General features: G+C 42.9%; 1 protein-coding gene and 1 long non-coding RNA gene across 7 annotated transcripts in view; one reads left to right on the top strand and one right to left on the bottom strand.

The window, feature by feature from the left end:
• The window catches only part of LOC117878115 (EF-hand calcium-binding domain-containing protein 6-like), a 90,161-nt gene that overhangs the window by 16,531 nt on the left and 48,087 nt on the right, over positions 1 to 25,543 (top strand). For all 4 annotated transcript variants that reach the window (XM_034772070.1, XM_034772072.1, XM_034772069.1 and 1 more), the window contains 4 exons: positions 1,282 to 1,424; positions 2,710 to 2,906; positions 5,651 to 5,758; positions 7,651 to 7,716. In XM_034772070.1, coding sequence (XP_034627961.1) covers positions 1,282 to 1,424; positions 2,710 to 2,906; positions 5,651 to 5,758; positions 7,651 to 7,716 — 514 coding nt within the window. The remainder of the gene's footprint in view (positions 1 to 1,281; positions 1,425 to 2,709; positions 2,907 to 5,650; positions 5,759 to 7,650; positions 7,717 to 25,543) is intronic.
• LOC117878116 lies at positions 247 to 24,165 on the bottom strand. Of its 3 annotated transcripts, XR_004645890.1 has the most exons (6): positions 24,134 to 24,165; positions 19,840 to 19,941; positions 13,136 to 13,238; positions 12,423 to 12,613; positions 1,018 to 1,346; positions 247 to 694 (listed from the first exon to the last, which is right to left on the bottom strand). It is a non-coding gene; the product is annotated as an uncharacterized LOC117878116 (long non-coding RNA). The 3 variants fall into 3 exon arrangements; XR_004645888.1 differs by having other exon boundaries at positions 247 to 1,346; XR_004645889.1 differs by lacking the exons at positions 13,136 to 13,238; positions 19,840 to 19,941; positions 24,134 to 24,165 and adding an exon at positions 18,671 to 18,811 and having other exon boundaries at positions 247 to 1,346.

The following is a 25,543-nucleotide window of genomic DNA, read 5'->3' as shown; positions in this document are numbered from 1 at the left end:
TTGTGTCAATGTTTCCTTAAATATCCTGCACTATATGATGTTACCTATGCACAGACACCATGGTTACCTGCTCAATTACCTGTCTGCAACATCAGGGATAGAATCATCAAGGACTTTTGGTTCCAAAAACATAAGCATCTACTACTTGTGTTAAAGAAAAACCTTTGTTACAAATATATGTAAGGCTTTTATTCTCTTTATACAACACTCACAAAAGGGCAATATAATCATGAACAGGTCTGACAGTTGATCAAGTAACACATACATTAGCAAATATATTACAAATACAGCAAACAGACCTGCAGTGAGAGTACCTATAATGTAAGTCTCTGTCATAGGGTCCAGCCTTCTAGCTTAAGGGTAGACATGGGGAGCCTAATGCTCTCTGCGTTCAGTTTCAGAGATGCATACAAATGTGTGGCTTGGCGTTTGAAGGATCTGCCTTGAATTCCCCAATGAGCAGAGACTGAATGGCTGTGGAGGAGGAATTGTTCCCTTACATCTCAGGGTGATCCCTCGAAGTCAGGGTTAAAGCACATTGGTGGTACAGTGTGGAGAAGCTTGGATTGATGCTGGCTTGCACTTTAGAACAGGTGTCATCAAACTTTTTTATTCTGTACACCACTTCTTGAGATCCTTTTATGGGACACCTCCCCTCCTAACTGTCTGGTTATGATTCCTCATCTTCACTCTACTGGAGACCAGATGAAAATAACTTCATTTAAATGCAACCAACGCAGCTGCATGGTTATTTCTCTTCACCTTGTATCTTTGTTGCTTATTTCACTGTAGATGTGGATCTCTGCTTGTTCCCTGCAGCCCCCATTTTCCATCTCACTTTGCAGTTTAGTTTTGTCCTCCTGTGTGTTTGTTACCCCTCAAAATTTAGTGTCATTTGCAAATTTGATCCTGGTTAAATTTACACCCAAAAAATACTTTGCAAAGACAGCAACAAAGGAGTTGTACAAGGTGCAGAGAAGTGATGTCTTTGAGTTTAATTGGATTAAAAAAAAGTACCTGGAAAACCTGAAGGAGTCTTGGGCTGTGCTCTAACTAACAGGAGGCATCACTGATTGAAGAAAGATGGCTGTTTCACCACTGTTAGGGCTTATCAGTAACTAGATCACAGAGAATTACAGCTGTCTTCCCATCCTTTGACTCCTTCAGTACTATACAGTTTCAGTGCATTAGAGTCGTATTATTTTTCTCACCATATTGCCTGTCTTCTTTTTGTTTATATTAAATAATTTTTAAACTTTTCTTTCTATATCACAACTGAAGGACAAAGCAGAGAAATCTCGAAAGCAGAGTGGGAACGCAGAGCTTCACTTGACATAGAAAGGTGGCTGAAAGATAAATTCAGAGAAGGATTTAGAAACATGAAAGAAGCATTTGAAAAACATGACCCACAAAAAACAGGCAAGGTAAAATGCTTTTTAGTCTGTGAATCTGTTCTAAATGGGGAAGCGCCCACAGCAAATGATCTGGAGGTATTGTGTGGGCTGTAATGAGATGTGAAGCAAGGACTTTTGAATCCAAACCCCAATACACTAACCAGCCAGTTGGTATTACTCAGTAGGGTTACTTAAAGATAAGTGAGAAGAGCATTATTTGGTCCTTTGTGTTTACCAGTATAGCAGTGATCTCCACATTTGTTGCTGAATTACTGGAAAATGTATCCATTAATATTGTTTATATCCATAGCTTTGGTGGATGTGATGCTTCTAATAAGAAAATGGTCCCTTTTATATTAATAGGCACTAACAATTTGAGTAGCAAGTGTTTATTCCAAAAATTTAGAAAATCAGGACCAAGGCAAGCAGTTTAGCAAGACTGATTATGTATAAAGGAGAGGACCAAACAAACAAGCCCAAAGTGTTTGCAATCTCTTTCTATAGATTGACACTTTGTATTAAGTTCCCAATGGTGGCCCAAGAGTATAAGTATCAACTCAGGGCAGACTTTTAAAAACTAGGGCACAAACTCCAAATTGGTTGTGAATTCTGAACTTAGATTTCACCAATCAACTGCACCAAGTGCAAACTGATCAGGCACATTAACAGCCTTAAACGGGGTCCCAGACAGTCCCTTCAGACATTCTGGCTTATCTTGCCACCCATGGGAGCACATCTCTGTGGTAGATGGCCTTTAAGACCAAAAATCACAACAAGATTCAGGTTATTGCTCATCACAAAGGACCAGTCACTTACCCCAGGTCAATTTTCCCTTAGATCTTACACCAAAGACAATGCTTGTAGCCAGATCTATAATAAACTATATGAAGATTTATTAAATAATGGTTACTCAATGCATTCCTGACATGACACCAATGCTGGGGCTTGCAGATAGGCCTTAAGCTAAGCCTGCTCCAGGGGGAATTCTTCCTTGGCTTGATCCACAGCAGGATAAAAGAGCCACAGTGGAGGGGAGAACTCCTATCAATGGGACTGCTCGTAGAGTAAAGTTCTGTTCATTGAATGGAACCCTGGCTCCACCGAAGCCAATACGAACGTTGCCATTGACTGCCGTGGAGTTGGGATTTTTGCCCATTATGAGTAAGGTGGCTGAATGTGGCCCTTGAACACTGAATAAATACAGTGATCATGCAACAGAATAAGTAATGAGAAAGCTCATCAGTGACATTCTGCATATTAAAGTTTTATTTAAATAAAGTGAAGTCTGATTCACTTTTTTTTTTTTTTTTGGAAGGTGGGAAAAGAATCCTTCTTGTCAATCCTACAAAAATTTGACATGCATCTCAAAAAGGAGCATTTTAACCTTTTCCTGGCAAGATGTGGTCTTGAAAACAGCCAAACTGGGATCAATTATTTGGATCTTTTAAGGAACTTCCAGGATCGTAGTGACAGAGGGATCACACACAAAATTCTCTCTAATTCCAAGCATAAGTTCGTATGAAGTCGTCGCTTATTTATCATTGCTTTCTCTGATTATATGGCTTTGGTAGAGCTGCACCCATTTTCACAAGGTAGAATTAAGCCCAGTGACTCAGACCAGAGAGAGAAGTGATAATACAATCCAACGGCCCTTATCCAGTTGAAAGCCGCCTCTGTGACTTCCATAGGCCGCCTATGCTCTGCATCTGTGGAGGCTGCACCTAATTTTCATGGGGTGCTTTGTGAAGTGGAGGCTTTCTTGCCTGACTAACAATGACAACCAGGAAAGAGTTAAAGTCTAATATGTTGCATTTCTGGCCGACAGCGTTGTTTCTGTCATCCAGTAGGGCTCATCAAGCCTACACTGTACCCTTTCCCCCTACAACGCTTCTGGGAAAATGGCAGATGGAATTAGGGCAGGGCTCCCCTCTCCCTCCACATCCCCAAAAGAGAACCTTTCCCTTCTGGTAAGTGGGAAAGGTCTCCTCAATGCAAAGGTTTTTGTTGATTTGTGTTTTTAAAAAAAACGTCCCTTAAACCAGGACAATGCACGTTCCTCATCTTGGGCACCACTGAGGGCTAGAGATTATTCTGAACCTTGGCCTGTAGAAATTTTCATGTGCTGCCTGGTTCCCATTCTGAGTAGGGGTGGTGGAATATAGACCATTAGGGAATATTGTACCACAGTGGGAGATGTGCAATTTTGCTTCGGCTCATTTTCCCCAGAACAGTTCACAAGAAAGCACAAGTTTATTTTAACATTAGCCTTCTGAAGCAGGATGACTTTCTCCCTGAATAAGTGGCTTGGTACAGAGCCATAAGCCATGGCCTTCTGCAGTTTGCATGACTTGGAAAGCTGGAGATAACTACTACTAGATAGGGCCTCTAAAGACTGAATCTGCCTCCATGACAAGATAAGTAACCTGAAATAACCCTGTTAACAAACAGTAAAACTATCCATTTTGTCTTTGGAGAGACTCCCTTTTCAGTCTGAGCCATGCTTCCTCTGTGCTATTCTCCTGCCCTCTGCTGTGGGAATTTCAGTACCAGAAGAACTTTAAAGACTGTCACAAAATTCAGCTGAACATTATTAACAAAATGTGAACAGAAAAGTAACAGTCCAGGAGTAAATGAATTATTTCACGATCCTATTTAATGAAATACTTAATCCATTGAAATGATGTTTATTTTTCAGAAATAGATAATACCATTTTTCTTTTCAAATCTTCATCTTTTTAAAGGTCTTCAATGTCATTTTGTATTTACAACAAAATAATGTGGCCGATGCTGTCATTACTGTTGTTCCTTATTTGCTAAGAACCAATAATATGCTTGATGCTGTGCAAGACAGCCTGTGGCCCAGAAATGTTACAAGCTAAAATATAAACAAGTAAGACAAGGTGTGTTGGAGACCCATAGGAAGGAGCTACCATAGTTAATTCAGATTTTATTCTGTATTTTTTCATCATGTGGAACTATTACTCTTCTCATTGGTTACGAACACTTGGGCTTTTGGTCCTTGCATCAGATTCATCTGAAGTTTGTATAAATTCTTAGAAAGGCACTGTCATGTTCTGTTGCTCAGAGCAAAATTCTGATGTGTCTTGTTGTGTTGGTGCACTGGGTGGGGGAAGAGGACTGGTAACCCTATTCTCACCTTTGTAGAAGCAGGACAGAAGCCACCAAGTATCTCCATGAGCAGTTGAAGGAGTTGGCTGGCATATCTGGAGGCACTCCATAGCCCTAAAGTGGTGTGGTCTACTAAAATGGGAGCCTGGCATGGAGCGTGAGCCCTTGCACAGGCGCACACCTTGTCAGCGGGCATTGAGAGAAGTGCACATGACTCTGCTTTGGAACAGCAGTAGGGGGCATAGCTGAGCACCCGGATGATCCAAAGCCCATGGAAGTAAATGAAAAAACTCTCTCTGATGTCAGTGGGGTTTGGCTTAAGCCCATTGTACTAATTCCATTTTGCTCTGCTTTAGCATAATGACTTCAGGGCTCTTTGCTTAGCCATCATCACTCACCTACCTAAGAATGCACATCATAATAGTAAGGCAAGGATTTGGCCTTAATATTTTTCTCTTAAAACATGATTGTCACGTATAACTTTTGTAATTGTTGTCTTGCTTTCTGTTCCTCAGTCATCCTGACCAGGATGCAGAGGCTTTTGATGTCACTAAAAGCTCTATGTTAGCATGATTTACAGAACCCGTGGGGTGTGCAGGAGTGCCTGAGCACAGAGGAGTATCTTATCTTCTACTTCTCCAACCAACATCTAGAAATAACATTCCAACAGACCATCCATCGGTGGTCTGTCGCTGATGGTATCCTAGTAATAGTAGACTGTAAGCTGTTGAATGGAGTTATTATAAAGCACACCAAGGGTGTGTTTGTAGTGATTCATAACTGCAGCCAGTTTCTGAACAATAGCACAGACCAAAACGTCTAGCCATAACGTGTGTGGAGAGGTGCGGGCTAGTACATTATTTTCAAAAGCATGGTTATACTTTGGAAGGTACTGTAGTTATGGCACTGTGTTGTTCCATGTTTATTCTCTCTCGGTGCCTTCCAGAGCTGGGAGCCGGCTAGCCAGAAAACATTTTAATTCCATTGAATCTGGATTTTTGCGTGGAACGCTGTTCTGTCAGAAATCTCTTGACCAACTCTAGCTGCAGCACAAGAATATCAATAGAATAGAGAAGGTATGTGTGATATCTGTATTAATCCTTGCTTTTAAATTGCATCCTTTGTAGATTTCATCGTGAAGGGAGCATCAGCCCAGCTTCCACTCTGACTGCAATTGAAGCAAAGTTGGCAAATTTGTTTCAATCTGATTTCCTTTCACTCTTGGCCACGTTCCAGTAAGTGTCTGATCAAATTGTTTCTTGTTATGTTTGACAGATTGTGAGCTAGAACTGTTGAAGGTGCTAAAATAGAGAGAATCCACGAACACTGGAAATACAAATTTAGAATGAAAGAAAAGGAGTTTTTACAGGAGACAATGTTTTAGGCCCTGATCCTGCAGTGGGGTGCAACTATGTGGATCCCCCTGCAGAGTTCCATTGTTGTTGAATAGGTTGATATCAGTTGGACTCTTCAGTGAGGTTCTGTATAGATCAGATCCCTTTGCAGGCCTGGAGCCTTAGCAATGGTTCCAGATGCTAATCAAGATCTCATTAAAAGCCAATGACCCCTTGCTAGCCTCTATATTATTGAGAAGGTGGCATCATCACCGACCTCCTTTTCAGAGAAGTGTGAGTGATTGTGAAGAAATGACCACTCTTAGTTTATTTAATTAAAACATATATTTTAGGCATTTGCGGGCCCCTGGTGGACCTTTCTGCCTCGTAGTGAGAGTTGCTCCAGAGGGCCTGACCCTGCAAAGTGCAGAGTGCCCTCAGTCCCCATGAGAGCAGGCAAAACTGAAGTGCCAGATCCTCAGCCCCGCTTTGTCACCTTTGCCTGTTCCTGCAGGGTAAAGATGACAGAAAGGTGGCTTAAATTGCCAGTTGGGGATGCTCCTTATGGAGGTAGAACTGAGGTAGCTGGCTATGGATCACCGACTCCTGGGACCCCTGCTGTAGGGTGTGTGGCTGGAGTGCTCTGTGTTCTGAAGAGCTTTCCCCATTACTCCCTCAGGCTGCTAGAACTTGTGCTGGTGGCCCCTAGGGTCAAGGAAGGTGCTGGAAAGCCAACTGTGCCCACTCTCTCCTTAGCTGTGTGAGGCTGTGGTGTCCCTCGGGATTTACCCACAGTTACAAATAGATCCCAGGCCCTGCATTTATTGCTGCAGAAGCTCAGCTAGAAACTGGAACTCTCTGTGTTACAGCCCTTGAGCTTTGAGGGAGCTGATGGATTTTTTTTTCTGTCATAGACAGACCGTTAAAATCACAGTTTAGCCTGTAACTCTTGACAGTGCACCTTTTAAATGATTCACTGGTGTGTTCAGTCAGTGCGTTTTGTTAAGATGCAAGTCATTGAAGGTTTTCAACTGATATGCCATATACTCGGGTAATCAATGGACATTCTGTGGGCCAAATCCAGATAGCCAGACACTTTTGAACCCCAAAATATTTTTATTTACTTATTATTATCATTATTGTTGGGGGGGGTTTTCTGTGGAGTCTGACCCTTGACTATACCTTGACCATGAAATTTGGACCTTGACAAAAAATAACTGACTACCTCAACTATACATGAAAAGTAGTCATTGCCCTAAATCCTTTCTCCAGCAAAGTCTGACTAGTCTGACTATGCATTGGGGAATTCCTTGAGAGCTGAGGGGCAAAGGAAATAGGAATTCTCCCATACAGCCTCACATGGAGAGTAGTCTTCCTGGTGCCTGCATCCTCCCTGACCAATGGATTCAGGAATCAGCAAATTCGCTGGTTCTTTTCACTTGCCGGCCGACCCACTGTCTGCTCCTCTCTGTGTAGCAGCTGTGCATAAAGGAACCCCCGGAAAGATGGACTCCTCAAGTCATGCCCCATTTGTGCACAGTGCAGCCTGACCACTTCTCCTGTGGCAGGGCCTTGTACACTTGAGGCAAGGTTTGCCCCTTATCGCACAAGGTAGATGACATAGAAGAAACTTTGGAATGGTATTGGGCCGTCTATCTGAGTCATGAAATGTGGGCCAAAATGATCTTCTAGCTGTGTCCTTTCACTAATCTAGGGCTCACTTGTTTTCAATATGCAGGATAATATGTTTTCTGAACGTCATGGGATCTGATCCCTTTTTCTGTATTTCTCAGAAAAATTGACAGGTTGGAGAGAGAGGTCATTAGTCAGCAGGAGTTTCAAGCAGCAGTTGAGAGCCGGTAAGAATGAGTTTCTTTTGTTCCCTTCATTTATGATCATGAAGTTGTTGTAGACAAGTTTTTATTTCATAGGGATGTTTCCTTAATACTCAGCTTTTCACATTGCCTGCCACTGCATGTGTCCGTGGCATGAACACATTGCATTTCAGTGTGTGTGAGGCCACATGAAATGACCAAAGGTGTTGAGAAAGCAGGGAAATAATGGATTTTTTTTCACTCACTTTTTTTGCTTTCAAACTACAATTGTGTGAAAGGAGCAGTTTGAATCTTCTTAAGATAGAAAAAAGGGGGTGTGTTACATAAAAAATAACTGGATCTGACTCTCCACTCTGTTCCATTGGTTTTATGCTAGTGCAAACGGTGTTTTCAATGGAGTGGCACCACTGTAAAACTAGTGTAATGGAGCAGAAAATCAGGCCCTCTGGGTGCCTTACACCAATTAAAAATGATAAATGACAAAACAAAGGCCTGATCCTGCAAGGTCCTGAGCACCTTCATTTCCCACTGAAGTCAACGGGAGTGAGGTACTTGGCTTCTCACAGGATCAGGCTTTAACAGAATGTAACAGAATCTCCAATCTGTAATATAAAATCACTCCCAAACTGGCCAAACAAACATGCCTTGTGCCTTTAAATGATCACTCGCAATTCATAGTGTATTGAAAACCTAGACCAGGTGGTTTGTTGTTGATTATCCCTTCATTTTGTTTGATCATTTTTAGATACCATGGTTTCTCCTTTAGTTCTACTTATTTGCTTCTAAATTAAATTCTGTTATCATTGGGCATATGGTCTGCTTCTTTTAAACTAAATGATGGAAGGGGAACGTTTATGTGAAAAACAAAATGGCTAGTCTTTGGTTCTCTGAAGATGTGGTACATGATCCTCTCATTGGGACAGCCTGGCACCACACTACAAGAGACATGACTGTGGCTAGAAAATTAATGTGGGCTATGGACTCATAGATAAAAATTGGCAACGCATCTCAATCCAATGCATGTAGCAGTTTTCTTGCTGTGTGATTCCTGTTTCCACCTTGTGCTGTCAGCAAGGCTACCTATTTATATTCCATTTCACTAGGTTTTTATACTGTGTCCATCGCAAGTATAATATTGCTGCTTCACCATAATTAGCTTTGAGAAATGAACCACAATAATGAGTCATATGTGCAAAAGTTTCAATTTGATTTTTTTAAAGCAAGTTTTGTTAATGTTGAAACATCTTTGCCACTAGATGGCGGAGTACCCTTTGTTTAGGGGAAGCCATCAGTCTTGCTTGCAAATGTTTGGCTTGCTTCAGCGTTCTTATCTATGTTCAATCAGGCAAAATTCCCACTGATTGGCTTGAGTGAAGAGAGGGTAAAGAGTGCTGTCAGAAAGTATATAGCTCTTCAACAGTGCTAACATGTATTTTTACTTTAAATATTCCCTAGCACAATAGATATCTTAACTAAATTCAGCTTATAAAAGGACATGAGATAGAGTTTGAAAAAGATAATAAGTTTAAACAGAAGAAAAGCTGGATCCGTTTTGACTGCAAGTAAATCACAACTCAGTGGCTGCGATTTCTTCAGAGAATCTTTGCCCTTGGTACACAACCCACACACAAACTACACCAAATCCTGAAATACTTGATCAGGCCTTCAGATAAAAAGGAGAGAAAAGTTTTGAGTACTGGACTAAGTGAAGACTTCTGAATTTGGCCCAGGATACTTTATACTGGCAATTTCTGCTCAGTCTAAAGACCCTGTTAGCATCTCAAAAGAGGCAGTGGGTCTGATTCTCCATTCGATTACATCAGTTTCACCTGACTGTACCTCCACTGATTTCAGTACCGTAGCACTGGTGTAAAACTGATATAATCATGTGGAGAATCAGGCCCCAAGACCTGATTTATGTTGGGGTACATTTATGTTGGGGTTATTATGGAGTCTTAAGGCTGTTAAGGAGTAGGAAGGATTCTTCACTGCCTTGTGACTCATGTACAGCTGTGCAAAGTGGATGTAAAACATCTCCATTGTGAATTGGTAGTATTACAAGTCCACTGTGACTGACTCTGACCAGTGTAAATGGCTGCACTGTGATTTTTGTAGGCATCATATTTTTAATTGTTGAAACTGTAACTGAATGGGAATCAAGGGTGAAATGCAGACAAAATGGAAGTCTCTGGGAGTCTTGCCATTGACTTTAGTGGGGCCAGGATTTTACCTCTAGGTAGACAACCTTGACTAGAAATTTCCAAACTTCTGTACTTGTATGTTTTTGGAAGTCTTACGTTTAGGTACCAAAGAATTGGCTCCCTTAAAAAGCACGTGTAAAAATTAACAAAGATTTTGTGTGGGCATGTAACATTCCAAATACAGCTGTTTAAAAAACAGAGAAATGATTTCAGAAAAATTTCAACATTTTGAAGTATCTATTTTGCAGGGTTTAAAATGGACCCATTTCCCATTTTTTACTAAACTTTTCATGATATTTTAACCATTTTTTAAACAATATTTAATCAAACTTTCTAACAAAATCATGATCAACATGTTCAATTTACCAAAATCCAGGAGATTTTTCTTTTTACTGAAAATTAGGTTTCTGGTAAATGAAAAATTTTGATAATGATTTAAAAATTATTTTGATTTTTTTTTAGAAGTGTGGTAGAAAAAAACTGTAAAAAACAAATTCAGTAACTTCAACTCTTTTTGAAAATGTTTTGTTTGAGAAGAGTGGCTATTTTTTTGACAAATAAATTTTTCATGCAAAAAGTTTTGACCTGCTCTGATTGTCAGTGAGTGTGTGACTGTTGTGCTCTGTCCCTCCGTGTCTTCTCTCCACAAGCTTAAGTTGCCCAAGCTTTCTGTTGAGGCACTTCTCCATGAGCATTTTGAAAACACAAAATTTTGGAAGATGAAAACATTGTGCTGGAAAAACTCTTTTGAGGCCTCAACGCTTTGCAAAGTCATTTTCTGAGGACTTGAAAAATTAACTGAACATAATTAGCTTAAAAATTGCACGAAATTTTATAAAACATGTAAGCAATTTTGCTCCATCACGTTATTCATTCTTTTTTTAATGTTGGTCTATACTAAATTATACAGAGGCAAATCCTGTTATAATGGTTGAGGGGGAAAGCTGGATAGCATTGCATGGTGAGTTGCACTGCAAAACATTTATGGTGCCAGGGAGTTCCTTCTATTGCACGTTACAATATCACCCATGACACAATTTGTGCAATGCTGTTTGCTGCTCCTTTTTTCAGGAGCAGCCGGCTCATAGTAATTGCTACCAGCTTGATCTTGTTAGGGATGGCAGCATACACACTTGTTGGATCATGATTGGGGCCTTTAGGCATCACTGTTGAGTGAGTAAATTAATAATAATTTTGTCCCAGCCCTGCCCGTGGTCCTGGAAACACACACCCTTTGTGGGAATGGCACACATCTGTTCTCATTGGCAGGATGTATCCACTAGCATAGTTAATTGTGCCAGGGTGAGATTCGCTCGGGCTGCCTGCACCGCATGCGCTTTGGCTATTAGGCTGGTTTTTTGGTTGTTGCCATATTTTCTGCCTTGTACACCTGCAAGCTTTAGTCCATATTATATCCTACTCCTGCCTCTCACGAGCATGAATAAAGTCAGGTAAATTATTTAATTTTTTCAATCCTTTTCCAGATAAAACACTTTTCACAGGGCAAAATCCTTTCCTTTGCCTGCTCTTTTGTGTGGCTCCTCAGCTTTGCTATTTGTGAGCATACCACTTGTTTCCTAATTACCTGTTTATCCCATAACTACAGTGTATTCTTAGGTCTAACTGTTAAAACCCCACCCAAACCCTCTGCTATTGCTTCTCCAGGTTGGTGGAAATGGTCCCTACTGCAAGCTTCAGCTGGCAAACCCGGAAATTCTTCCTGGTTTTGGAAATTGTTCCTTAAGGGGATTCCACTCTAAACAAGTATTTCTCATTCCTTTTGAGAACATGCTTTCCTGCCTCGCTTTTCGCCTGGGGACTATTGTGGGGTGCATTTCCACCCATGACACTCTTGGTGGGGGCCAGTTCAGCTCTCAGGGCCTCAAGTCTATTCTAAATCATGCTGATTAGTAACTGCCCCCAACTGGCCTTTCTGCCTGCTGGGGATCTCTGGGCCACAGCAGTGGTCCAGCCACTCACCCTCCCCTGGCTGCATCCCAGACACTCCCCCTACGCAGGGCCTGTGAAGGAGCATGACAGAGTCATTTCTGCCACTTCTACACTGTCCAAGGATTCCTCTGCTCTGAGCGAATCCCCTACTGGCATATTAAGCTGGCTTTCCACTTGCTGTGTGTTGCTGGAGCAGCTCAAAAGAGATGGAATGGGGGCTTAAGATCTGGTCCTGTACATTCAGTAACTAATGTGTGATTCCAATTAGTAAGTTTTCTGCTGTCATTGTAAAGCTTCCTGGTGCTCTTGAGAGGGAACTGCATAAGTTGTATATATATATGTGTGTGTGTGTGTGTGTGTGTGTTTGCCCTTTTTTCTGTTTGTGAATTACTCACAAATTGAATGATTTAAAAAAAAATGTTCATTATTCCAAATTATTCTGTGAATGGTTTTATGTGAACACATCTGGAAGTCAGACTAGATGGCCATGAGGGTCCCTTCTGGCCTTAATATTGATAACTTTCAGCCTGTCAATAAGCCTGCAAACTGTTGATTGTGACTGTACATTAGAGTACTCACTGTGTGATTAGTCTCCTCCTGGTATCGTTCATGCTCCTTGGTTGAATAACTGAAATTTTGATAAGCAGAAGAAGGGCTCGAACAAGACACTCAGGGTTTGCACCTGTGAGTGAATACGTAGTTGCCAAGTAGTCACAAGATTTTTATTCTCTGCAAATATTTGGTGAGCAAACATGTACATGTCTGAATATCTGTGTGGGGAAAAAAGTGATAGAAACATCAGCGAAGCAAGTGTTTTAATTTGAAGTTTTTCTTTCTTGTTAAAATAAAATTCAGATGAGGAGTCCCAAAAATCTTTACCAGGAATGTTTAAAAGTCCTTCCCTCGCTAAGTTACTAATGGTTTTTGCAGAGAACTATGAGCCTCTAAGGATTTGGATTTGAAACTGAGACAGGGACACAACAGAAACAAATCTGATGGTCTTTTGTTTAGCCTCAAAATACAATAGTCACTGTGAGCCCCATCACCTCCCCCGGCCCAACACTATTGTATACTAAGCTAAATGTTTATATTCCTTCCAATGGGGATACAAAGGGACTCTAAATCCTCCCGTCTTCATCCCTTTCTTTTCACGCTGCTTCACTGGAATGCATTTTTTATTGCTTTCGTTACTATTAATTAGTAAAAATGACAAGACACTTGTACTGTAGTGAACAGTTCAAATGTAATTGCAATCTGATCATAGCATTTCTGTGCTGCTCTACTGCTGTTACCTGTTACAGTAGTAAGGGAGACTCTTTGAATTCAAGATCACACCCCAGCTTGTTCACTCCCTTCTATGCTGTTTAGATCCCCCAGGACTGACAATAATCCTTCCTGAAACAGAAACAAAACACTCCTGTTAATTTAGGACTAGATTCTGGCTGCATCATATGAATATGCTTGGGAGGAGGTCTACAAGGTGACTCTCTCACCCACCTGGCACATGCAAAATTATCTAGACTATTGGTGCTGGCAGTCACTGAGCACAAGGCATTATGTTTGTGCAACACAGTGAATGCTCTAAGTTTTATGTGTGTGCAAGTTCATTTGTTTTTTTTTTAAATAGACGCACAATACAGCTACACTCATACCAAAAAAAGGAGGACTAATGGGGGCCAGAGCTGCTGCTCATCCCAGAGAGGGCTTGACTTGATCATCCTTCACACTAGCTAACAGCTGGAGGCTGACACTTAGAGTGCATGCTACCACCTTTTAAATGCAACAGAGGGTCTTGTGGCACCTTTAAGACTAACAGAAGTATTGGGATGCATCTGAAGAAGTGAGGTTCTTACCCACGAAAGCTTATGCTCCCAATACTTCTGTTAGTCTTAAAGGTGCCACAGGACCCTCTGTTGCTTTTTACAGATTCAGACTAACACGGTTACCCCTCTGATACTTGACACCTTTTAAATGATGCTGCAGTGCTGCTTTGGAGCCTGCTTCCCTTACCCCGATGAAAGTTTTGTGTGCCTTTGTCTCATGTAGGCAGAAAGTCTCCAGTGGCTGTTGCTTGGGTATTGTCCCTCTGTACCCCCCCACCCACACACACCCCGCATCCCCAGCCAGTGCCACTTCACCCTGCTTTCTTCCGACCGCTACTGCTCATATGCTGCATCTCCAGACATTCCCCTCTTGCAGCTCACCACTGACTCTCAAAGCCCCAGAAGAACCTGAACTGAGTCACAGGCCAATCACACTTAAAATTTAGGATAAGTCTACCCAGCATCTTGAACGTATAATTCTTCTTCGAGTGCTTGCTCATGTCCATTCCATATTAGGTGTGTGTGCATAGGCGTGCACAGCCCATTTCATTAGGGTGTGCACCCAGGGAGCCCCGCCCTAGCCCCACCCCTGCCCTGCCTTAGTCCCACCCCCTGACACCCCCCCTCAGAACCCCCAACCTCCCCTGCTCCTTGTCCCCTGACTACCCCCTCCTGGGACCCCTGCCCTTAACTGGCCCTCCAGGACTCCACCTGTCCCCTGACTGCCCTGACCTCTATCCACCCCCTGAGTGACCCTGGGACTCCCATGCCCCATCCAATCCCCCCTGCTCCCTGACTGCCCCCTCCAGAGACCCCCCGCCCCAACCACCCCCCTGGGATCCCACGCCCTATCCAACCCACCCTGTCCCCACCCCTTATCCCCCACCCCTTATCCAATCCCCCGGCCCTGGACCCCTTACCATGAGATGAGGCTCCTAGCCTCCCCGCAGAGCCAAACACTGCCCTGCAGGAGCGCACAGCCCCAGAGCGCTGCACATGCGGCGGCATGGCTCCAGAGGAGGGGGGAAGGTGGGAGAGGGGCCGGCGGCTTGCTGCATTCGGCTGGGCGCTCCGGCCCGGGAGTGTGGACCCCACTGCTTGCCACACCGGGGAGTGGAGCCATTTGCCCACCCCTGCATTAGGGTGTGCCTGGGCACACCCCATGCGCACGCCTATGTGTGTGTGCTTGCCACATGCACTGGTACCAGAAGTTTTTCCCTTGGTGGTATCCGTAGGGGACTGGCTGTGGCGCCCCTGGGAGCGGCACGTACATGCCATGGTATAATAGGCGCCACTGGCTCCCCCCACCTTCTGTTCCTTCTTGCCACCAGTGACGGTGCTGAACGTCTGTTGCTTTGGCTAGCTTTTCTAGCTTTGTTCAGTGTGTCTCACGAACGTTTTTTCCTGTAAAATAGTTGTATATCATTAGGTTACCCTTAGTGTGTGTTCTAGTTAGTTGGTCCTGGACAGGACTCAGCCTAGGGACGGACATGCCCCGGTCCCCAGGCTTTAAGCCATGTGATTGGTGTAAGCGGCCTGTGCCCATCAGCGACCCACATGTTTAGTTGTTTAAGGTGTCTAGTTGAAGGACATATAAGCGACAAGTGTCGCATCTGTAAATCATTCAAACCCCAAACAAAAAACGAGAGAGACATCCGTCTCAGGGTGCTCCTGATGGAGTTGGCGCTGACCCCAGCACTGGAGCAGAGGTCTGACTCCGCTCCGAGCACCACCGCATCAGTTCAGAGTGCCCCGCCGGCGCCATCTACAAGCCGGCACCAATCTTCCTCCCCAGCCTGGCCAAGAAGCCCAAGAGGACCGTGAGGGGAAGATCTCCCACTTCCCGTAAGGGAAAGGAGAGCCAAGACCTGTGCTGGGTGGCTCAATGCCTCTGTCAGGGAGTCGGGCCCCAGCTCAAGGCAAGCAGTCTAGCCCCTCCCATACTAGGCCTGCCACACTGGACAGTGATGAGGGCCTCCGTCAGCTAGAAGTCCTGTTGACACCCGAGGCCCTGCAGGCAGCACAGGAGATCCTGACACTACCAGTGCCGCCCACACTGGCTCCAGCAGTACCTAGTCCAGGGATAAACCCACCTTGGGACCATTCCACATGTCCCCGCCTCAGTGGCACTGCTCCCCATCACGAGGAATGTCCCTCCAGCGCTCGCCCACATGGAGCCGTCATGCCTCGGAAGTAGGAAGGAAGGCTCAGAGAAGCCCTCTTCGGTCTCCAGACCCTGGGCACCAACAATGGGATTTGAGGCACGGCATGAGTGTCGAGACCGATCCTTCGTGTCTCCAGTGCCTCGGCACTGATCATGCAACCGATCAGTTGAATGGAGCCACCGGTCACCCGCCCGATGGCACCTGTTACCGTGACATGAATCCTCACAGTCAGGGAGATCCTCCCAATGACCGGCCCATTCCAGCTCCCGGTCCCGCTCTAGGTCCTGGTACTGGTAAAACAGCATGAGGTGTAGATCACCGGTCTACCAACGCCGATCCATCAAACACTGAAGATCCCTGAGGGCCCACATGAGGGACTCATCTCGATCAGACAGGTCAATGTCAAGAAACAGTGGCCAGCAGCACACAGAGGAGGGCCACCAGTCCAGACGGTCATGGTCACCCTGCAGCAACCACTCCGCTTATGACTCTGGCACTAAACAAGAGTCTTGTCAGTGGGACAAGCCCTGGCACTGGCAGTACTGTCAAGATCATCAACACCGCAACCGACCCCATGGACCCCTGGCCAATGGCTGGTGGTGTGGTACCCCTGGAACCCGTGGGGGTTTACCCAGCCTTTGCAGGGTTCCCGATCAGTGGCGGGGGCCTCCAATAGGCCATTGGCCACAACATCCCGCCCTCCTCCAGAGGTGGAGGCTCCAGAGGTGGAGGCACCACAGGGGAAGCCCCACCCCCAGGCTCATGAGGAGGGCAAGCGAGCGTTTTGAGGGTGCGCTCGAGGGCAACCTACCAGACTATACCCCGGATCTGATTTTTCTGCTGTTTTCCAACTGCCTTTCTTTTTTCCTCCCCGCATGGACCACTATAACTTTGGACCGCTGGGTCCTCAATACTGTGGACATACTCCAGGACATTTGCAGAGCTGTGATGTGGTCTTCAGTTCACACGTTCATGGTGCACTACGCCATCACTCAGCAAGCCAGAGACAACGCTGGGTTCAGCAGAGCTGTGTTGCAGTCTACACGTCCATGAACTCCTACCTGCCTCTGTTGGCACTGCTTGGGAGTCGCCTAATATGGAATGGACATGAGCAAGCACTTGAAGAAGAAAAGAAGTTACCTTTTCCGTAACTGGTGTTCTTCGAGAGGTGTTGCTCATGTCCATTCCATAACCCGACCTCCTTCCCCACTGTCGGAGTTTCTGGCAAGAAGGAACTTAGGGTGGGGGGAGCCGGCGTCGTCCCTTATACTGCGACATGTGCTCGCGCTCCAGGGGGTGCCAGAGCCAGTCCCCTACGGATACCACTGAGGGAAAAACTTCCGGCACCAGTGCATGTGGTGAGCACACACACATAATATGGAATGGACCTGAGCAACACATCTTGAAGAACCCCAGTTACGGAAAAGGTAACTGTCTTTTCCCAGTGTGAGTAGACAGATTCACACTAGCTCTGCTTGCTAGTGTCTAAAAGTAGCAGTGTGCACCAGTGGTGGAGGCTTGGGATAGCTTCCTGAGTGTGCACCCAGGGCACTGGCTGAGATTGGACTTGAGTGGCTAGCTCAAGCCATTGCCATGCTGCTGTTTTTAGCACACAAGCTTGAGCAGCACGGGCACATGTATGCCTACCCATGCTGGGAATCACACATCCCAGCTGCTGTAGACGTACTCTTGATTTCCTTCCTATGTTAACCATCTCACTGCCTAAAATTTGTAGGTGAATGTTTGAGACACAGACAAAAGGCAATGAACATTTATGACGTAATAGGAAATAGCCATAAGTTGATTTTCAGCTAATTGCTTTTTCAATATGTAAAATATTAGTTGTTATAATTCCTATGGCCCAATTAATCTCCTTTTAAAATCAAGGGAATTATTCCCATTGACTTTAATAGCAGTTGTGGGGCTGAAAGGGGTAGTTGTAAATTGTTGGATTCCAAGTAATTTTGTTTTAAAAATTACAGAGTATTTAGTGTGGAGAAAGAAGAAATCAGAGACCAGCTCTTACGGATTGTTTCTCTTGCTGCCAACTTGAGTGTGTGACCACCACTATCTAGTCACATGGGTTCTTTTACATCCATTAGGGGACACCATGATCAAAAGCAACAAAATAATCACAATTCTTAACCAGGGTTATTTTATTAAGGAAGGAAAAGAAAACATTAAAACAACACAAATGACACAAACACAAATGATAAACTGGTTACATCCATTACACTCTCTTCTATATGTCTTGCTGTGGAGAGCTTTTAACAGAGATTACACTTCAGAGTGTGTGCTTTCCCAGGGCTGGTAAATTAAGACCCAACTATATTGTTTCCCAAAATTATTGGGAACCTATTCTTTAGTATATCCTTAGATAACTAAGAATGTTTATAGATGGGCAAAATAACTTTATTTCAGAGCAGATGGACCTGTTGGTTATTAATAAGTAACCAGCCAATTTGTTGTTGGCAAAGTAAGCATTCGTAATTACCCTATGAAATCTGTTACTTAAAATAAGTCATTTAAGGAGCTGTCTTGAGATAGGCTATTTAACCAATATAAGGAGAATCTTAATTCCAATAAAATTCCACTTTTTCTCTGTTTACCTCTGTCTCCTCTGTAGGAATATATGGTCTAACCACTTAATGATTAACACAAAAAACTGTTAGTCTTTTAAATTACAACTGTTTTTATATTTTTTCCACAAAATAATTACAAGAGTTTTAAATCTAGTCCCTTGGCAGTGTTTTAGTTAACTACCTCTCACAAATCCATGTTGCAGTCTTGGGGAGGTTTCCTTGGGTTGTTTTTTTCTTGAGATTTCTGTTTTTCTTACCTTTTATCTGTCTGTAGAGGCTTGCTGGTAGAAATGGCCAGGATGAGTTGTGAAGTGATTGCTGTTTAAGCAGAGTAGGGTGACCAGACAGCAAGTGTGAAAAATCAGGACGGAGGTGGGGGGTAATAAGAGCCTATATAAGAAAAAGACCCCAAAATTGGGACTGTCCCTATACAATGGGGACATCTAGTCACCCTAAAGCAGAGTAGCAGGGGGTGTGCGAGTGTGGGGTGCTCACCTTATTTTCATTAAATTATAGAGAATTACACCTCCTTCATGCTTGTTTAGATTAAAATTGGTTGTTGTCACTCTTTCATTGGCTCCATGCCTTTGGGGTTGGCTTAGGTGACACTTTCAGATCCTGAATATGCAGCCTGTTTAATGAATAGGCAACATTTCTTTATTTGCCTTTGTTTTTCTTGTGGCAGGAAAGATCCAGAGAGTTAAAACTAACTTTAAAAGTTCTCTTATTATTCAGTCCATTTTTTGTGATTTTTTTTTAAATATCTATGAACATTTGCCAGAACCTGAAATTCTCTTTTTGAAAAGTCAAAACATTCCTGTTTACATGAGTCTTTAATTCTCAAAACAGTCTTTTTTTAAAATTAAACAACTCTTAGAAAGTCTTTAACCTAAGTTCTTGACTCTGCCTGACAATTTTAGAAACAAAGATTTTCTTATCTTCCTGCTTTTAGGAGAGAGGGTTTGCTTGTACAACACCAGTGACTGATTAATTCCCCATTACTATAAATATTCTATACTTAAATAGCTTCTTACATTTGTAATTAGTCTAGCATCAAATGATGTTGCTATAGTTGTAAATAACAAATCTTACTATTCATATAACAATATCAAGCCGTTATTAAATGAAGGTTTATATTTAGATACAAATTATTTGCAAATATAAATAATGAAAGAAGCTTATGCCGGCTTAAGCATTTGAGATACAGCAAAGGTTTTCACCCGTAAGTGGAAACATGAGTTGGAAATAACCAGTATCGTTTGGAAGAGGTTTCCCACCATAAATGTTCTCCAAGTTTAAAGAATGAAAACTTTAATGTGTTTATTGAAATGTATTGCTTTTGTAACGATTTCTAGAATTTTATGTGGGTTTAAACTCAGGTTTTTCTTTGAGAAGGGGTTAGAGGGGTTGGTATAGGCCACTTTACCTCTATATTTATTGCTTTGATAACACAACCCTGCATTGCTTTCACAATCAGGCTTCTTCCTAAAAGTGTCTTCATGGTTTGTCTGCTTGATGGTTGCTTGTCCTTGGAAGAGAGAAGCAGAAACCTTCTGAAATTTCTCTGAATAGCGTTAACATTTTGTAAGCTAATTAGCTAAGCATATGTATCGTTATCTGTCCAAGCATCTTGGCTATAACATTCTTGTAGCTACACCTCTACCCCGATATAATGCGACCCGATATAACACGAATTCTGATATAATGCGGTACAGCAGCAGCTCCGGAGGGGCGGGGCTGCGCACTCCAGCGGATCAAAGCAAGTTTGAGATAACGCGGTAAGATTTTTTTGGCTCCCAAGGACAGCGTTATAGCGAGGTAGAGGTGTGTATATCTTAGTATTCAGTAAAAGTGCAAACAAGTTTGTAATGACTTAAAAGACATTAAGTTGCAAAAATTGCATTAATAAAATTATATCAATATTGAGGTCTCTCCTACACATTGTGTTAGGCCTTGAATTCTGTGATGGGGTTGATGTCAGGCTGTGAAGAGCCTACACTGAAGGACTCCACACACCCATGCACAGTGTGAAGCAGTATCCCTGACTGCTTTTTTTTTAATACACAGGACCAATGTACTCTGGTTGCAGAAAGGGTTAATGCAGTTTTGGGCTGCAAAGTATCATCTCACACAGAGCATTGCGTTTAAGTCCCTATCTATACAACCAAATTGTGCACTACTCTAGACAGAGAGTTGGTGACAACCTGAAAGGAGTACGAAAAAGAGCAACACAATCACCTGGTGGCTAGAGGGATTAATTGACAAGGAAAAATTAAAGGAGCTTTGCAACTTCTAAACAGGGGACACAACAAGCCTTCAAGTATTTCTGTTTGTAAACACCATGGAAGGAGAGGAATTGGTTAATGTGGTATGTGGGGGAATAACTAATAGCAATGGGATGAAATTTAGAAAGGGAAAGTTTAGGCTATCAGGAAAAACTTCCTGCCAGCGAGATGTTTTAGGTTGCAGAACAAACTGATAAGTGAAGTGTAGTCGCTTGAGTCATTTAAAACTAGGCTGCATAAAGCACTATAAAAAGTATTATGAGGAACACTGCTGTATAAGCGGAGAGAGATAGTAAATCCCCTGATTGAACTAACCTCGTTATCTCCAGACTGATTCTTGCCTGCATATTTATACCTGCCTCTGGAAATTTCCATTATATGCATCTGACGAAGTGTGCATTCACCCACGAAAGCTTATGCTCCAATACATCTGTTAGCCTTTAAGGTGCCACAAGACTCTTTGTTGCTTTTTAGTAAATACACTAACAGGTCTCTTTTCGTGGTCAGATTCTTAGGGTTTGTCTAAACACAGAAGTTGCACTGGTTCAACTAAAGATGTGATGTTGAACCAGAACAATTCTATAAGGAGACATTTACATCTGTTTAAACCTGATCTATATCCGTTTAGATCATGTCCTCCACAGTCTCTCTGCCAGCTGGAGACTGGTAGAGTGCAGCACACTCCAGCCATGCCCCCACTCTTTGAACAGATCCTGTCCTCTCTCCTGCGAGACTTATATCACCAGACCTGCTCCTGGCTTGTGGATTGGCTGGAGCCTTGCACAGGAATGACTCATCACCATGTGTGGTTTAATTAGGCTCACATTCAGGGATGATTCATTACTTTATAATTTCCCCTGGACCTCTCTGTTAACAATTCTCTCATATTTTTTATCAGCTTCTGTCTAAATGGGCTTAGCTCTCCAGCTAAAAGATATCTGTTTCTCAAGCCCTGCCCATTGCATCTGCCTTTGAAAATATGCCCCAGAGAATTCAGTGATTCATCTGTTGTGCAGTGCTGTGTGTGTTACTAAATAGTGGCTGCATTTGAGTGCTGGATGATGTGATCCCTGTGTTTACTGGGTTTGTATGCATTGGTTAAGTTTGTAAAGCATTAAGGATCCTTTTAGGATGAAAGGTACAATATTGTAATTTAGCACAATTTGGTATATGCAAAATGCCCACTTCAATAAAGGCTCTTTTTGTTTCCACACCAATGGGCATAAAGGATGTCATGTAGTCACACCATGTTCCCTGAAATCCTTGGATCAGTAATGTTAAATAGGTCTCTGGAATTTTATTAAGTGACACAATGTCAGAATACAATGTTGATGTAGAATCACTACACCTCTTTCCCATTGCTTGCTTTCTCCAGACCTTTCTCTTATATTTCCTTAATTCTCAGATGTAGTCATTAAGGCAGGAGGATAAGGCACATTTCAGAAACCTGCATAGCCCCATCTTCCTCCTCCAGTGTCACACACACAACACATCATTCCTTCATCAGAAGAAAAACTCTGGACACATCAGTAGGCCAGATGTTCAGGACCAGCTCCTTTGTGTCCTGTCATGTTTGGGGAACTTGGAGCTATTCTAAGTTGCATACGACAGCAGGAACTCTGGAGACTTTTGTTTCACAGTTCATCTGAAGTCATGGATACAGATCTTTTGTGTATGTCCCTGGGTGGTTGTTTGTCTGGTCCAGAAATCTTCCAAAGATATTTTTGTGCTAACTCCAGATGTAATAACGGCCATACTGGGTCAGACCAATGGTCCATCTAGCCCAGTATTCTGTCTTTCAACAGTGGCCAGTGCCAGGTGCAGTGGTTTCCCCAGGAATTGAAATTAGGGGGGGTGTTCGAATTTACAGGGGGGGTGTCAGGACCCATGAGATATATAAAAAAGAGATAGGATAATGCAAATTTAACATAAGGATAATGCAAGTTACACCAAAACATTACAGGTCTAGATTTCTAAAAAAATATATTTTTTTTTAAATGTATTTAATTTAAATTGACCTTTGAAAAGTAAGCCATCAAGGGATAAGAGGGAAATCCTCTCATGGATCAGTAACTGGTTAAAAGATGGGAAACAAATTATCCGTTTTCAGAATGGAGAGAGATAAATAGTGGTATCCCTGAGGGGTTGGTACTGGGACCATTACTGTTCAACATACTCATAAATGATCTAGAAAAATGGGTAAAAAGTGAGGTGGCAAAATTTGGGGAAGGATCTCACAAAACGGGGTGATTGGGCAACAAAACGGCAGATGAAATTCCATGTTGATAAATGCAAAGTAATGCGCATTGGAAAACAATCTCAACTATACAAACAAAATGAAGGAGTCTGAATTAGCTGTTACCACTCAAGAAAGAGATCTTGGAGTCATTGTGGATAGTTCTCTGAAAACATCCACTCAATGTGCAGCGGCAGTCAAAAAGGCAACCAGAATGTTGGGAATCATTAAGAAAGGAATAGATAATAAGATAGAAAATATCATATTGCCTCTATATAAATCCATGGTACATGTACACCTTGAATACTGTGTGCAGATCTGGTCACCCTATCCCAAAAAAGATATATTGGAATTGGAAAAAGTACAGAGATGGGCAACTAAAATGATTAGGGGTATGAAACAGGAGGAGAAATTAAAATGACTGGGAATTTTCAGCTTAGAAAAGAGACAACTAAGGAGGGATATGATAGAGGTCTATAAAATCTTGACTGGTGTGAAGAAAGTGAATAAGGAAATGTTATTTAATCCTTCACATAACACAAGAACTAGCAGTCACCCAATGAAATTAAAAGACAGCAGGTTTTAAAAAAACAAAAGGAATTACTTCTTCACACAACATAAAGTCAACCCGTGGAACTCTTTGCCAGGGGATGCTGTGAAGATCAAAACTATAACAAGATTAAAAAAAGAACTAGATAAATTCCTGGAGAATAGGTCCATCAGTGGCTATTAGCCAGGGTGGGGAGGGATGCAACACCATGCTCTGAGTGACCCTAGCCTGTTTGCCAGAAGCTGGGAATGGGCAACAGGGGATGGATCACTTGATGATTGCCTGTTCTGTTCATTCCCTCTGAAGCACCTGGCCTTGACCACTGACGGAAGACAGGATACTGGGCTATATGGACCATTGGTCTGACCCAGTATGGCCGTTCTTATGTAAAAATTAATTATAATAATAAAAATGTTTAGTACAGAAACTCCCCAACATAATGACCTTTCAAGATAGCAACGATGTGAGATAACAACCTGGGCAAATAATGCATTTTAAAAATCTTGGCCTACTAGGAAACATATTTATATAAGTTTCCATTTCCAATCACAAATCTAGCATTCTGGAGCAAAGTCACTAAAATATAGTCCAACAAACACATGTTTATTTAACGTGCCCCTCACTTTTCCCTTCACTGCTCCCCACTCACCAGTATTGTCTTTGGTCAGTGGAGACTCAGAGTTCAGAGGTGCTTTTACGTGAGTACACCTCCCAGGTGGGGGGCAAGAAGGCACCTTGCTCGTTCCTCCAGCTGTTCACTGTTCGCTCTGGCCACTGCTGTTCATCGTGCCACCGTTCACTCCACCACTCTGTTGCCAATGGCCCTGCGCAGTCGCCTTCTGCTGCCACCTGCCACGGTGACCTCTGCGAGTTGGTCTCTTGAGGTTCCACCCAACTCTGTGATTTCAGCTGAGCTCTCAGTAGGGGAACCTCGCTGCTAGTGCAGTCTGGGCCGTCTCTTCCACAGAAACACTGGCCTCATAGCAGGACTAAGCACTTAGACTTGATAATCAGTGATTTCAGCTACAGAACAAAAGACTATCTATGGAGCCTAATCAGCTCTGTCTTTAAACAGTGGAGAGGGACAGGTCCCCACCCTCTCTCTTGATGCCCTCAATCAGCACAGGCTAAGTACAGTTCTACTTCCCTTTACTCATACAATAAGAATAACAGCATTTCATTCCCCCACGCTTTGCATTCAAGTGATTTGTAACCCAGCCCCAGCCAAAATCTATCACTTGGGCAACACAGCTTTTTTTGCTGGATAACTAAGTAGATTAGGTGTGAATGTAAATACAATCTGGTTCTGAAGCCTTTCCCCTGAGCCAGCAGCTCATCACTAGCTGTCAGAAAGAGCTCATTTAAACTTTGCTTATAAATCATCATTTGAAATTATTAGGTTGGTCAACATCACCGAAATAAATGCACTGACATTGTCATAAAAAACAACAGCTGTATAAGGAAGCTAATGTATGTTCATACTTTTCAAATCTATTATACTTTTTCAGATATATGTATTTTATCATACACTGTATATGCTTTTAAAGTGTGTATTAATGTTTCAGTTTCAATTCAGACTTCCAAACAGTCACTAAATTGGCATGTAACTAGTTCACAAAACTGGGGGGAGGGGGAAATTCGGGGGGGTGTAGGGAAATCACTGGGTGCTTCAGAGGGAATGAACAGAACAGGTAATCATCAAGTCATCCATCCCGCAATATCCTCCAGTCTTTGATGCTTCACCCAGCATACACTATTCTGATCTCCATTACATCAGCCTAAATTCAGGCTAACTCTACGGATATCAGGAGTATTATTTTGGATAGTTGGCCTGATTCTTGCAGATCCTCAACCTGTGTAAACTGTTGTAGCTCAATTGAAGTCAGTTTTCACCATCTGAGGATCTGGCCCTATGGTTCTATGAATAGCTGCACAGCATCCCTGCAGAACAGCATACGTTGTATGTCGTGTACTGTGGCATCCCCACCCAGTGGTTCAACAATGTGAGAGGGCCAGCCATTCACCCGTACTGCCAGTGCTTACTTTGTGCCAGGGTTTG

This window comes from Trachemys scripta, chromosome 5 (genome assembly GCF_013100865.1).
Source record: "Trachemys scripta elegans isolate TJP31775 chromosome 5, CAS_Tse_1.0, whole genome shotgun sequence".
Lineage (NCBI taxonomy): Eukaryota > Metazoa > Chordata > Testudines > Emydidae > Trachemys > Trachemys scripta.
The sequence above is the reverse complement of the archived record's forward strand: the minus strand, read 5'-3'. Positions and strand labels throughout refer to the sequence as shown.